We start from the raw sequence: 12,243 nt of genomic DNA, 5'->3' as shown, positions 1-12,243 counted from the left end.
AGACATACAACCAACCAAGACACAGAGCGATAAGGGTTCCCGGCGAAAAGGCATACATCATCGTGAGCTCCCAGGAGCAAAGCGATCAGTGATCGACCAGGTTAATCAAGGACACTGTGCCCATTTGCCAGACATTATACGGTGTGTATGGCTGCTAATGATCGTCGGAAATCCCTCAATCGCCTGGAGCGCCAGGGCCGTGCTGACGCCACGATTGCCAATCTTCAGCTTTTTCGACGCATACTGATACAAGACGCCCATTTCCCATCCGCCGTCTTCACACTGTACCGCTAGGAGTGCCTTTAGGTCTGCCTCGTCGGCAATTCCAAATTGTTCGCACGCAATCAGTCGCATGGCTAGCCCGATCGGGTCGACTGGTATCCCGATGCGCTCCTTCAGCCGTGGGATCAGCAGCTCTGAAAACTCCCCATACACGGCCGGGTGGGTCTTCTGAATAAAGCCCAGGAAGCGGGCGAAAAAGTAGAGAAATTCCTCCGGGGTTGGGTAGTAGGCGGTGCCGACAGTGTAGGCACGGCGGATAACCACGTCGCGGAGCCACTCGAGGGTTTTCGTGACTTGATCCTCACGCCCATAGCGATAAAAAAGACCCAAGACATTAACGCAGACAACGGGATCGAAGCGATTTTTAAAGTCAGTGAAGAACGTCTAGGATGATGTTAGCTTTCCTCTGGAAACAAAAACTTGGAAGGTGGCAGTGGTTGACAAGTATTGCGATACGTACAAGAACAAGGCCGTCTTCGTTGATATATTCCAGCATTCTGTCGAGGACCTGGTGGGCAATGTGGTCTGGTCTATTGAGAAGCATCAATGCCAAAGACGTCGTATCCAAGTCATCAGGGAACTCCGTCTGCGTGAGTACGGGGGTGCCGATAAAGTAGTTCCACGTCACTTCATGAGGAACAATGTCAACAAGATCTCTAGAAATGGCACCGAGTTAGCATTCGATCATTCAAAGGCACCTGTCGCGGTATAAAAAACATACGGATCACCTGTGGCTTCCAGAATCATCAGCTGAGCAAAGTTCTCACGAATCGTCACTCCATTAGAGCTCACGGAGTCGAACTTTCTCGCTCCACAACGCAGGAACTCCTTCGCTCTTCCCGTGGGCTCAAACAGCAAATTCCTCAAATCCCGCTGGAGCTCCGTAGAACTTTTGTAAACGATGCCTTCCATACCCAGGGAAAGGGCAGTCATCACATTGTCCGTATCCCAATCAACGAAAATCAATTCTTCGTCCTTCTTCCCGATAGCCTCAATAACGTGCCTAAAGCATTGAGGCTCCGGCTTGCGCATCCCCATATCGGTGGATGTAAAAATTCGATCAAAAATATCCCATTCGAATGGTAGGTTGAGGATAGAGGCATGATCTTCTTTTCCGATGTTTGCCACGGCATAGATCTGCAATCCAACACAACTGGCCTTCAGCTCCTTCAAAAAGGAAACCAGGGTGGAATTGACGCTATATGCGGACTCAACTTGAGCGAAGGTTTCTTCGACTTTGGCAGCGGGTAAATTGAACTCTCTTTGCAGGCGTTCGAAATACTCTTGTCGGGTCAATCTGCCGCATTGATAAAGTGAAGTGGCTGAGCAACAGATTATGGATTTGAATGTGTAAAGTGGGATCGCAGTGATTTTTTCGAAAGATAGGTCGAGAATAATATTGCCAATCTCGATCAGAATGGCCGTGCGTCGGATCGGTGTCGGTTTTGGAGGCGATGTGATACGCTTGACGGTGCTTGATGCATGGGGACTCAGAAGAAGGCGAAGGGCAGGATATAGAAACTTCAAAAAGGATACTGGGAGAGTCCCATGGATCATCTTTTCAATGTTCTGGTAGGAGGAAACTTTCGACAACATATTGCATGAATTCAACTCTTGATGTCGCAATTACGGTGTGCCCACTCTTGGTGTTTGATCGAAGGAAATGAACAACGGCATTGAAAGTCTGTCGGGAGAGGTTATGTACTAGTACACATGAAGATTCTACTGGCATGTACTATACCTAAAATTGCATCATCTTGTTTCATATGCAAGAAATCGAAGACCAAGTCACGTCTCTCAGGGACTGTGTATTTTTACTAAACATGCAGACCAAGGCTGGCTGAAATCGTACATGTTCGTCGCTCAAGGGATCGTATTTCAAATACACATTAGGTATTTAGACATCCCTTGTCAAGTGGAGATCCTTTGAACAACGCTGGGGAGGTAAGGACCGAATCACACTCTATTTGCCAATTCTCAAGATCGCTAGTTCAAAAGCACAAGGTCATTGTTGTGGAGATCGTTATGCATGAAGATTCGTCAAAATTGAACTAAAGGAAAAAAGGAATTGTAGCGCTGGTGCAAGATTGCCAACAAAAAAAAATAGAATTTATTGCCTCAGAGTTAATACACGGCGTGGTCTGTGGAGTTTGATACCCAAGGCAAGTGGAGACGCTATTAATCAAGTCCTGTTTTTACCTTTTTTATACTTTTGTTTCAGCTCTTTGATTTATTTTAATTTACTTTCTTCCTGTTATTTTCTTTTTTGTTTAATTTTCTTATTTTGTGTTTACTTTTTGAGTTCTATTTTGATTTATTTTTATTTTGATTTTTTCGTCGCTGAATTTGATGACGAGTTCATTTGCCGAATGTGGCTTGTTTGAAATACATACATGCTGCGATGCAGGAATACTGTAAGCCTAGCCTACAGCTGAAAAGTGTGGTCACTAGTTAATGGAATCGCAGAACCATGAAGTGGTGATGCATGCGAAGATGTATGTGAATGACAAGCTATTAAAGAGGGAAGGCAACCTCGGCAAGTGATCTGCATACCTAAGGCATATATGCCCCAACATTAACTAGTTAACGTAATTCCCAAGCGAGCGGTGAACCCAAGCGAGAACCTCACCAAAAACGCGTGATCCTCGCGTACCCCCCATCTTCAAGCATCCACCATGCCACCAAAACGTACTGAAAAATCTTCGAACTCGCCTGATAGTGAGGAAAGGATCTCTCTAGCTATAAGTAGCTTTCAAAAAGGCCAAATTCGCACCCTAAATGCCGCTGCGAAGCTATATAGTGTACCCTATACTACACTAAGCAGACGCGTTAATGGTACTGCCTCTCACGCAACAATGCGTGCAAATAGTCAAAAGTTGACTTAAACAGAAGAGGAATCACTTGTTCAATGGATACTCTCTATGGATTCACGTGGAGCAGCACCCAGGCCCTCAACTGTACGAGAGATAGCTAATATTCTGCTTGCGGCTTGTGGATCTACCCCCTCACCTACTGTTGGAAAAAATTGGGCATCAAACTTTATAAATTGTCATGATGGGCTTCGTACACGATTTTCAAGACGCTATGACTATCAACGTGCTCAAAATGAAGTTCCAAAGTCTCCACGTGAGTGGTTTAATACTGTTCAACGTGAGATTGATGAGTATATTCCTTTCATGCTTGCTGTACGCTCCAGTGCACGTTGCGCATCGTGTATTATAGCTAATCGGCACTTTTCTGTAGCCCACATTCAATACCTCAAGCAGTACCACCTCAGCACCCGTCTGCGGCAAACAACCCGCGTCCACTATGCCAGGGACCAGTGTGCCTTCATCCATCCGCGACGGGTTCTGCGATCATCGATCTCGTACTGGATGGCCCCTCGAATTTCCTCATGGGTCGCGATTGCTTGTGCCTCTCGTAAGCTGTACGTATCCGCCCTTTGATCCGCCAGCAAAGCGTCGACGACAAGAACATGTTGTTGTGATATGAGGCTGGTGCAGATCAGGAACCAAGCCGAACCATCGGAATTAATCCCGAAGTATGTATACGAAGAACCAAGTTGATTTCCAATCAATTTGATCTTCTCGCTGTATATATAGCCTCATGTTTCCCTCTAGAGTAGAAAGACAATTCATACCTCTGAACTACAACAGGTTATGAGCCTGGCAGAGAACTCTCAGGTGCCGTCTCTACTCATCTGAGAATCATCTTAATTTTCTTAACTATATATCTACCCCGCTTTCACAACCATCACCATGTCTGCTCTGGTTCACAACTTGCCCGACCGAGCCGTCACGGCCATTGAACCTCTGACAGGAAGCGACAACTTCGCAACCTGGAAACGTCTCATGACCTCCTACCTCAAAGCGAGACAGGTCTGGGATGTCGTGTCGGGCGACCTTCAGCGTCCTGACTGCTCGTTCAAGTACGCCAAACGCATTACGGCGGACATTCACCCCTTGGTGGAACCGCACCTGGTTGGGGCGGTGAGGCAGCGCGCCATCGAAGCGCGCCTCGAAGTGGAGGTTCAGGCGTTCGAGCGCCACCGTGAATGGTCGCGCCGCGAGGCCGAAGCCTACCACACCATCTTCCGCTATCTGTCCCCCCCATATCAGTATCCATGTCACGGGGCTGGAGACATCCCGCGACCTCTGGAATGAGCTCGAAGAACGGTACCGGCGGATAGAACTCGCCACGTTCTGCGAGCTGTTCGCCCAGCTGCGCGAGACCACCGGCGAGCGCTGCGGCAGTGCACGTGAATTCGTCGATCGTGTACGGATGCTCGTCCATCGATTGAATGCGATCGCCCCTGGATCCATCGGCGACAAAGCGCACATTGCAATCCTACTGACGCAGATTGGACCAGAATATATCCTGATTGTGGATGCGATCCAGAATGATAAGGATCCTGTCAACCCGGCAAATATTGGCAACCGCCTAGCGAATGCTGAGCAGACGGTGCAGCGAAAGGACACCGCGACGTTCCCGCAAAGAGTTCCCGGCGGAACGAGCAGCCCTTCCATCAACGTGGTGCAGAAGAACACCAAGAAATGCAACTACTGCAAGAAGCGCGGCCATGTAGCTGCGGAGTGCTGGAAGAAGCAGCGCGAACAGCAGCCGCCCAGGGACCATGCCCTGAAGGCGGAACGGAGTGTTTCCGGCTCACCAAGAAACAATCTACACAACATACCATCAAGCCAGGTGGAAGAACGGCAGGGCCCGCCGACTTCCAAGAGACCGAGGATCAATATCGTGAGGGAGAGGGTGACGACCCTTTATACCCACGCACCGCAACCCCGGTGGATCCTGGACTCGGCCGCCACCAGCCACATCTGCTGGGACCGCCGCTGCTTCAGCAGTCTTCGGCCCCATCGCGAGATGCTGGACACGGCGGGCGATCCAGTGGAAGCCGAAGGGATTGGTACGGTGAAGCTCACGCTCCGGGGGAAGTTCAACCAACCCCTGGTGTTAAAGAATGTATACTTCGCGCCACGCGTTGGGATGAACCTGATCAGCGTACCGAAGCTGTTGCGAGACCGCTACTCGGTGGTGGCGCACCCGCAGAACGTCTTTGTGCAACGCCGAGGACGGACGGTGGGGACCGCCTACCACGCGGAGGAGGATCTACTGATCCTGCGGTGCCATGTGAGCAAGAGATCCGGAGAGCGAGTCCAACTGGCGACGGCGACGGCGACCTATGACCATGCAGATTCCCTGGAACCGCAGGCGGTGGCCATGGACGTCGACGACCCTCGAGAGTCAAGTGACGTAAAATGTACAGCGTCAACCTCTGAACTCGGTGGTGAAGCTCGGATACCCGAAGAAGATGCGAGCATAGGAGTGGACCAGGCCTCCGAAGCGCTGTGGCACGCTCGGATGGGACATCTGAACCGGGGCGACTTGCGGGTGGTCCTCCGGCAGACCGGCACTCCGTACCGACCGCTGAAGCCGGCGCAGCTGCAGGCAACGCCACAGTGCCCGGCGTGTATGTCGGGTAAGCAGCATCAGAAGAGGAACTCCCGTGCACGACGGCCACGTCTGCATTCAACGAGAATTTTCGAATTGATTCATTCGGACATCATGGCGATGCCGGTCGCCAAAGATGGCTCCAGGTACGTGATCACCTTTACTGACGACTATTCTCGAGGCTCGTGGGCCTATGCCATGAGATGGAAGCATGAAGCGCTCCAGAAGTTCCAGAACTTCGAGGCCTGGGTGCACGACAGTTCGGCGCCTGGATAAAAAGGTTCCTCACCGACAACGGGAGAGAATATTTGCCCATTGGAACACATCTCGAATCCCAGGGAGTTGAGTTTGACACCTCGTCGCCCTACTGCAAAGGGCAGAATGGACTGGCCGAGCGTACCAATCGCACTATCCGGGAGCGGATCAACACGCTCCTGTCCGATGCAAACCTTCCTCCTTCCTGGTGGATCGAGCTGGTAGACACAGTCGTCTATCTGAAGCTGCGCGCTCCAGCTTCAATCCTTCAGAAAAAGACCCCGTACGAAATTATTTATGGGAAGCCGCCATCGCTGTTACATCTACAACGGATTGGCTCCTGTGCATGGGTCTTAATTCCAAAAGAGCATCGAGCAAAACTCGGACCGAGATCATCCGAGTGCCGACTACTAGGTTATTGTGAACCGAATCAGTATAAGCTCTATGAAATCCATTCTGGAAAGACGGTCTTTTCCCGTGATGTCGAGTTCGACGAGAGGACCCCGGTAGCGCCACTCGTCGAGGGGAAACAGGCAACGACCTCCCAGACAACGCTCCTCCATCGCCCGTCTTTCCGTCAATGCCGATAAGTTCAGCCAGCGGGCTGCCCACACCACCTGCTTCGCCATTACCTTTATCGGCTGAGCGAGAGAAAACGCCATCTGAGCGTGAAGAGGAGACACCTCCAGCAGTTAATCCAAGCCAACAGGGAACTAACCTGACACAGGATCTTGGATATTCGTTGTATGGCCGCAGAAGAAGGCCTTCACGAAGGTTGCTGGAATCACTCGGCAAGGTGTATACGGCAGGCGCATTGAATACTGCATCTGTGAGCAAAGCCGACCCGTCGACTTTCCACGAGGCCGTGTCGGGCTCGAATCAACTGGAATGGTGGGCAGCCATCCAGAAAGAATATTCGTCTCTTCTGGAACACGGAACATGGGAAAAGGTTCTGCGAACAGACGTACCAGCCGGAGATCATGTGATAGGCTGTAAATGGGTCTTCAAGACTAAAGCCAACGGAACCCGCAAAGCTCGATTGGTCATCAAGGGCTACCGACAGAAACACGGTATCGATTATCATGAAACATTTGCAGCTGTGTCACGAATGGACTCGGTCCGCTGCATTGTCGCCAGCGCAGTGCTACGCGGATGGAAACTCCACCAATTCGATGCTGTCACTGCATTCCTGCATGGCGATGTTGACTCCTCCATTTACATGGATTTGCCCGAAGGCTTCGAAGAGCCAGGATATGTTTGTCGGCTTCGCCGCTCCCTGTATGGCCTCAAGCAGGCCCCGCGGATTTGGTATCAATGCGTCCACCGCGTCCTGGCCGCCCACGGCTTCACCATGGCCCAATCGGACAACTGTGTATTCTACAAATCCAATTGCGTGGTCTGTATTTACGTCGATGACTTTCTCATTGCTGCAGCAAACTCGCATGAGATAGAACAAGTGCAACGAGCATTGCAAGCCGAATTCCAATTGAATGACCTGGGGACGCCACGCTCGTTCCTCGGGATCCAGTTCGACTATCACGTCAATGGGTCCGTATCCATTCACCAACACCAGTACATCCAGAAGGTACTCTCCGACTTTGGCATGGAGACTTGCCAGCCAAAGTCTACGCCGATGAATCCCAAGCAAATCCTGAATCATCGGCCAGAGGAGGAACTTCCAGACGAGGAAGCAAAAGCTCGCTATGCGACCACCATCGGCTCGTTAATGTATCTGATGGTTGGCACGCGACCGGATGTTGCGTTTGCGCTGGGCACGTTGAGTCGCTTCATGTCTCAGCCGCAAACACACCACCAAGTTGCGCTGCAGCGATTGCTTCGCTACATCCAAGCCACACAGTCTCATCGTATCACTTACCGCAGTGGACAGCTAATCGGGTATACTGACGCTGACTTTGGGGGCTCCGTCGTCACTGACGGAGCATACTCCACATCTGGCTATGTGTTCCAACTTGCAGGCGCACCGGTTTCCTGGTCGTCCAAGAGACAGGGGAAGTAGCCACGTCTACAACACATGCCGAATACATTGGACAGTACAACGCTATTCTGCATCTGCAGTGGCTCCGCACCTTTCTGGCTGAAACGCAACTGTATCGGTCTCCGGTCACTAACATCATGGCTGACAACCAGTCCGCCATTGCTCTCTCTCGCAATCCCGAGTTCCATAAACGGACGAAGCACTTCAATGTGAAATTTCACTATCAGCGAGCCGTGCTGGATGCAGGCGAGATTGAGCTTCAATATATTCCAACTGGGGAACAGGCTGCGGACGGCCTCACCAAGCCATTGGGACCTATGGCATTTGCCAAGTTTTGTAGTCTCTTAGGCGTCAATGCTCCAGGGATCTCGAGACAAACCGCGTGACGGCGCAGGCGCTCTTTTCACTTTATTTTCCCAGCGTGGGTTTTGAGTGATTCTACTGAGGCCTGACTGCTCTGCGCGATTCCAGTATCGCCCTGCCAGCAAAGCGATCCTGAGGGGGAATGTTATGATATGAGGCTGGTGCAGATCAGGAACCAAGCCGAACCATCGGAATTAATCCCGAAGTATGTATACGAACAACCAAGTTGATTGGAAATCAACTTGATCTTCTCGCTGTATATATAGCCTCATGTTTCCCACTAGAATGACAAGACAATTCATACCTCTGAACTACAACACATATAGGTAGTATTTGTAGCAAGTCTTTGTTGCAAGCAGCTTTGATATCAAGAATGTTTGATTTGTATTGACATATTTTCACATATGAGCTCTCGGTTGGTTTGGCCCCATTTTCAGTTCTACTTAGAGCTCATGCCATACTTTCATGGACCGCTGTGGTCCTCAAAAGAGATTGATTCCGTGGAGTAAGCTATTTGCTCCTGGGAATGAAGCTTTCAAGGGCTCACGTTTCTGAAGATGCGGATTGTGTGTTTCGGAGCTTTAACAACCAAAAGTGGGAAACCACAAGCTAATCTTAAACACAAGACTTGGCGCGATAAAACAGAACAAAATCAGCTTCCTCTTGTTTATAGTAGCACATATGAGCCATGTGGGACTGTACAATGCACAAATCGTCTTTACTGCATGCCAGTCCCTGATACATTTTAACATAGTTCCCAGGAGCTCGACGTAAATTTTGCCTTGTGCGAGCTAAGAGCTGATGGCAAGACATTTATGCTACGGGAAAAGAATGTCAATTCGCCTCCTCCTCCTGGGATATCCTCGGGTTCTTCTGTCGTCCAATTAAGCGTCCCTTTATTTAATGATCTGAATTTCGCCATCGGCGCTCTCTTCTCACCACGACACATCGATCTCCATTTCGTTTTTCATGGCTTCCGAACTTTACTTCCAAGCACTGCTGATCACTATGCTTCTATTCGCTTTGATTGCTAGCTTCCTTCTTTTGTGGGTGTTCGAAGATGATTGGCCATTTCATAAGATGGACTTGGCGCTATGCGTCTTATCCATTCTCCTGTTCGCCTTATTAGCAGGGCTGTTCTGGAGCGAGAAGCCATCGACATGGATTAAAATCCTCCTTGGAATTCTTTCAACGATTCCTTCTATGCAAAATGTTGGTTATAGCTTGAGAAAAGCCAATTCTATGCTAATACTGGCCTAGTTTCTCCGCATTGGTTTTCAGCAGCTCAATAATCCATTCATAAAACGATCAGCGCGTATCGTATTCAGAATCTATGCTCTGGCATCAACGGTATTAAAGATAACAACTACATTCATTGGGATATTCATGCTAGATGAGATTCAATTCATCACTCCATTCCTACTTTTCTTGGATCATCTCTGTGAGATGGCATGGTACCTGTGGTTAGTAAAGGGAGCTACGCAAGGCCGGAGAAAGTTGCATTTTATCTTGACTCATTTATCAAACATGGGTCTTATATTGCTAGGAGCCGCTATCCTTGGCGCGATTTCAAGAAAATGGGACATTGCACTTGAGGTATTTTTTCCAAAATTTAAGCTTGTATGATGAGAGAGCTGACAGAGGTTAGATCCAGCTCATCATTTGTACTATGCGGGCGATATATAGCCAGTCCATCGCGTAAAGTGCAATATATGGCTCTATATACATTGGTTGAATCTGTTGTGATATGAGGCTGGTGCAGATCAGGAACCAAGCCGCATCATCGGAATTAGCTCCGAGATGTCTATACAAACAATCAAGTTGATCTACAATCAACTTGGCTCCATGTTTTATATTTAGCCTCATATTTCCCTCAAGAAATAATAACACGATTCATACCTCTGGACAACAAAAATCTATCATATTGAGTGAATTTACTCATTCGAATAGTCATCTCCACGTGGCAGACTAAAGGTGTTGGTGCATTCGAGTCATTCACGGCACCGATGGGCCCATCATTTCTTGGCATATACCATTAGTATCCATAGCATCCAACGACAGCATTGATATCGACGACCACAGGTTCCCGGAAGTCAGGATGAGATATTAGCCATTATTTTACTCCGTAAATATCACTCTATTAGTGGTATCCAATGATTGCATCAATATTTACGACCCACAGGCTCCTGGGAGCCAAGGCCAATTATCAACCAATCATTTCATTGAAGACTTGGGCGCATGTGGGCCTTGGGTGGCACTAATTGACTGATGTTTCCTTGCAGTAGTAACCACCTTCCCGCGTCCACTTAGCTCCCAGGAGATCGATGTGGGTATTTCTATACGCACAGAAGAGGTCGAGAGCAGAAATGATTGTTCTGCGAAAACGTCATCGATCTAGTGACTCACTAACTATACAAGGAGCTCTTTCGCGAGATGTGGGCTGTGCGAATCAGTCTTAAGCTGCACCATAGCTTGTATCTGCTTGATATTGTGTAGGCGAAATGCATTTTCTCTAATCTACGAGTTAGGCAATGAAGAATCCTGCGGTACGGCTGGTAGAGATCTAGGGTCGCAATATGGCATGGTGTTTGCCTGTCTTTGCTGAGGTCTTCGTTGCGGGGAGTAATGGGCTCATCACCGGTGAGTGAAATGAAATGACATGACCTCGTCGCCTCACCCGTCGCATTAAAGGGCGGACTCACGGTGGTGAATGGTGATAACCGTCGTCAGTTCTTTCCTGCGGCATCTCCATGACTGTTGAAACAATGCCAACAGCCAGAAAATATTTTTCATGCTCTTGATCACCAGGAACAAAATGCATGGTCTCTGAGAGCTGCTTTGCATCAATGATGAAATGTTGAGCTAGTGATCATTGAAGACTAGTTTTTGTTTGAGCCTTCACAATTCATAATGATGATCTCATTGACGCAGGCTGAATGTCTGGCTGAATTGCTATAAATACCCGGTTCGTCACCAGCAGAACCGTCGTTCGCAAGCATTCCTTTGTCACTCTGGGTAAAAGAATATCGATCAATTCTCGTTTCCGTGGCTACTATTTGGTACGTTGGCTTCGAAATCGTCTAACGAAATTGACTGACTTGTTGCATCACACTAGCCTGGCTTTTCTCGACACAAGAGGCCTTCGAACAGCAAGTGAGTGTAGCTGCCCAGTCATTTGGAATCATGCTAACATGGAAACTGGTCGGTATCAGTCTCACCTCCGCTATTCCTCTGAGAAGCCATTGAACAAACCTTCAGGATCTGGATCTGGAATGGTCCAAGCTGCGAGCACGGTGAGTTACAAGTTGCCTTTATAAGCTACCTGCTAATGATTGAAGATAATTAGGTGCCATCCTTTATAGAGTCCCCTGAAGTGGACAGCAATAACTGACAACGTAAGTTCAAAGATGCAGCAATTTTCAAGGCAGATATGGTGTGCTGACGACCCCTTCATAGGATGGCGAACTTTCTATCGCGAGGCGCTCAATGTCTTGTAAGTCACCCTAGTGCTTTGTTCCTGCCCATTCCCAACGCCCGGTACTGCATTTTCAATCTCAAAATGATCGATATCCGCTCGTGGCTCTTCGTTATTCAGAAAATATCGCTGATGATTCTTTTCGTCATAGGGCGAGCTCGAATTTTACACTCGACCTGACCGAGCTATGTTCCCCCCTCGTCTTCGAAACCGAACCAGCTTCAAACAACCTGATGGACCAAGCCACTGAATATTACGACGCTTGCGCCTTTGTTATTTCTGAAGACGTGGTTGAAATGGCTACTTCACCTTGCTGATTAGCGGGCCCAATTCAGAAAGGCTTGATGCCCTCTGCTTAGCCAGTGGTAAGAATTCCAAAGTGTTCTCACCTTTTCCAGGCTCG

General features: G+C 48.9%; 1 protein-coding gene across 1 annotated transcript; it reads right to left on the bottom strand.

Moving 5' to 3' along the window:
• Positions 1-105: 105 nt before the first annotated feature.
• On the bottom strand, positions 106-1,878 carry N7509_000261 (HAD-like protein; the record flags this gene model as incomplete). The annotated part of the gene is made up of 3 exons (XM_056624908.1): positions 106-666; positions 743-938; positions 1,004-1,878. 3 exons carry the CDS (start codon positions 1,876-1,878, stop codon positions 106-108), a joined length of 1,632 nt encoding a protein of 543 aa, XP_056493490.1.
• Positions 1,879-12,243: the final 10,365 nt, after the last annotated feature.

This window comes from Penicillium cosmopolitanum (assembly GCF_028827165.1).
Source record: "Penicillium cosmopolitanum strain IBT 29677 chromosome Unknown utg000003l:1.0-3747932.0:1.0-3751027.0, whole genome shotgun sequence".
NCBI classification, from domain to species: Eukaryota; Fungi; Ascomycota; class Eurotiomycetes; order Eurotiales; family Aspergillaceae; genus Penicillium; species Penicillium cosmopolitanum.
Note: the sequence above shows the minus strand (reverse complement) of the source record. Positions and strands in the feature narration are given on the sequence as shown.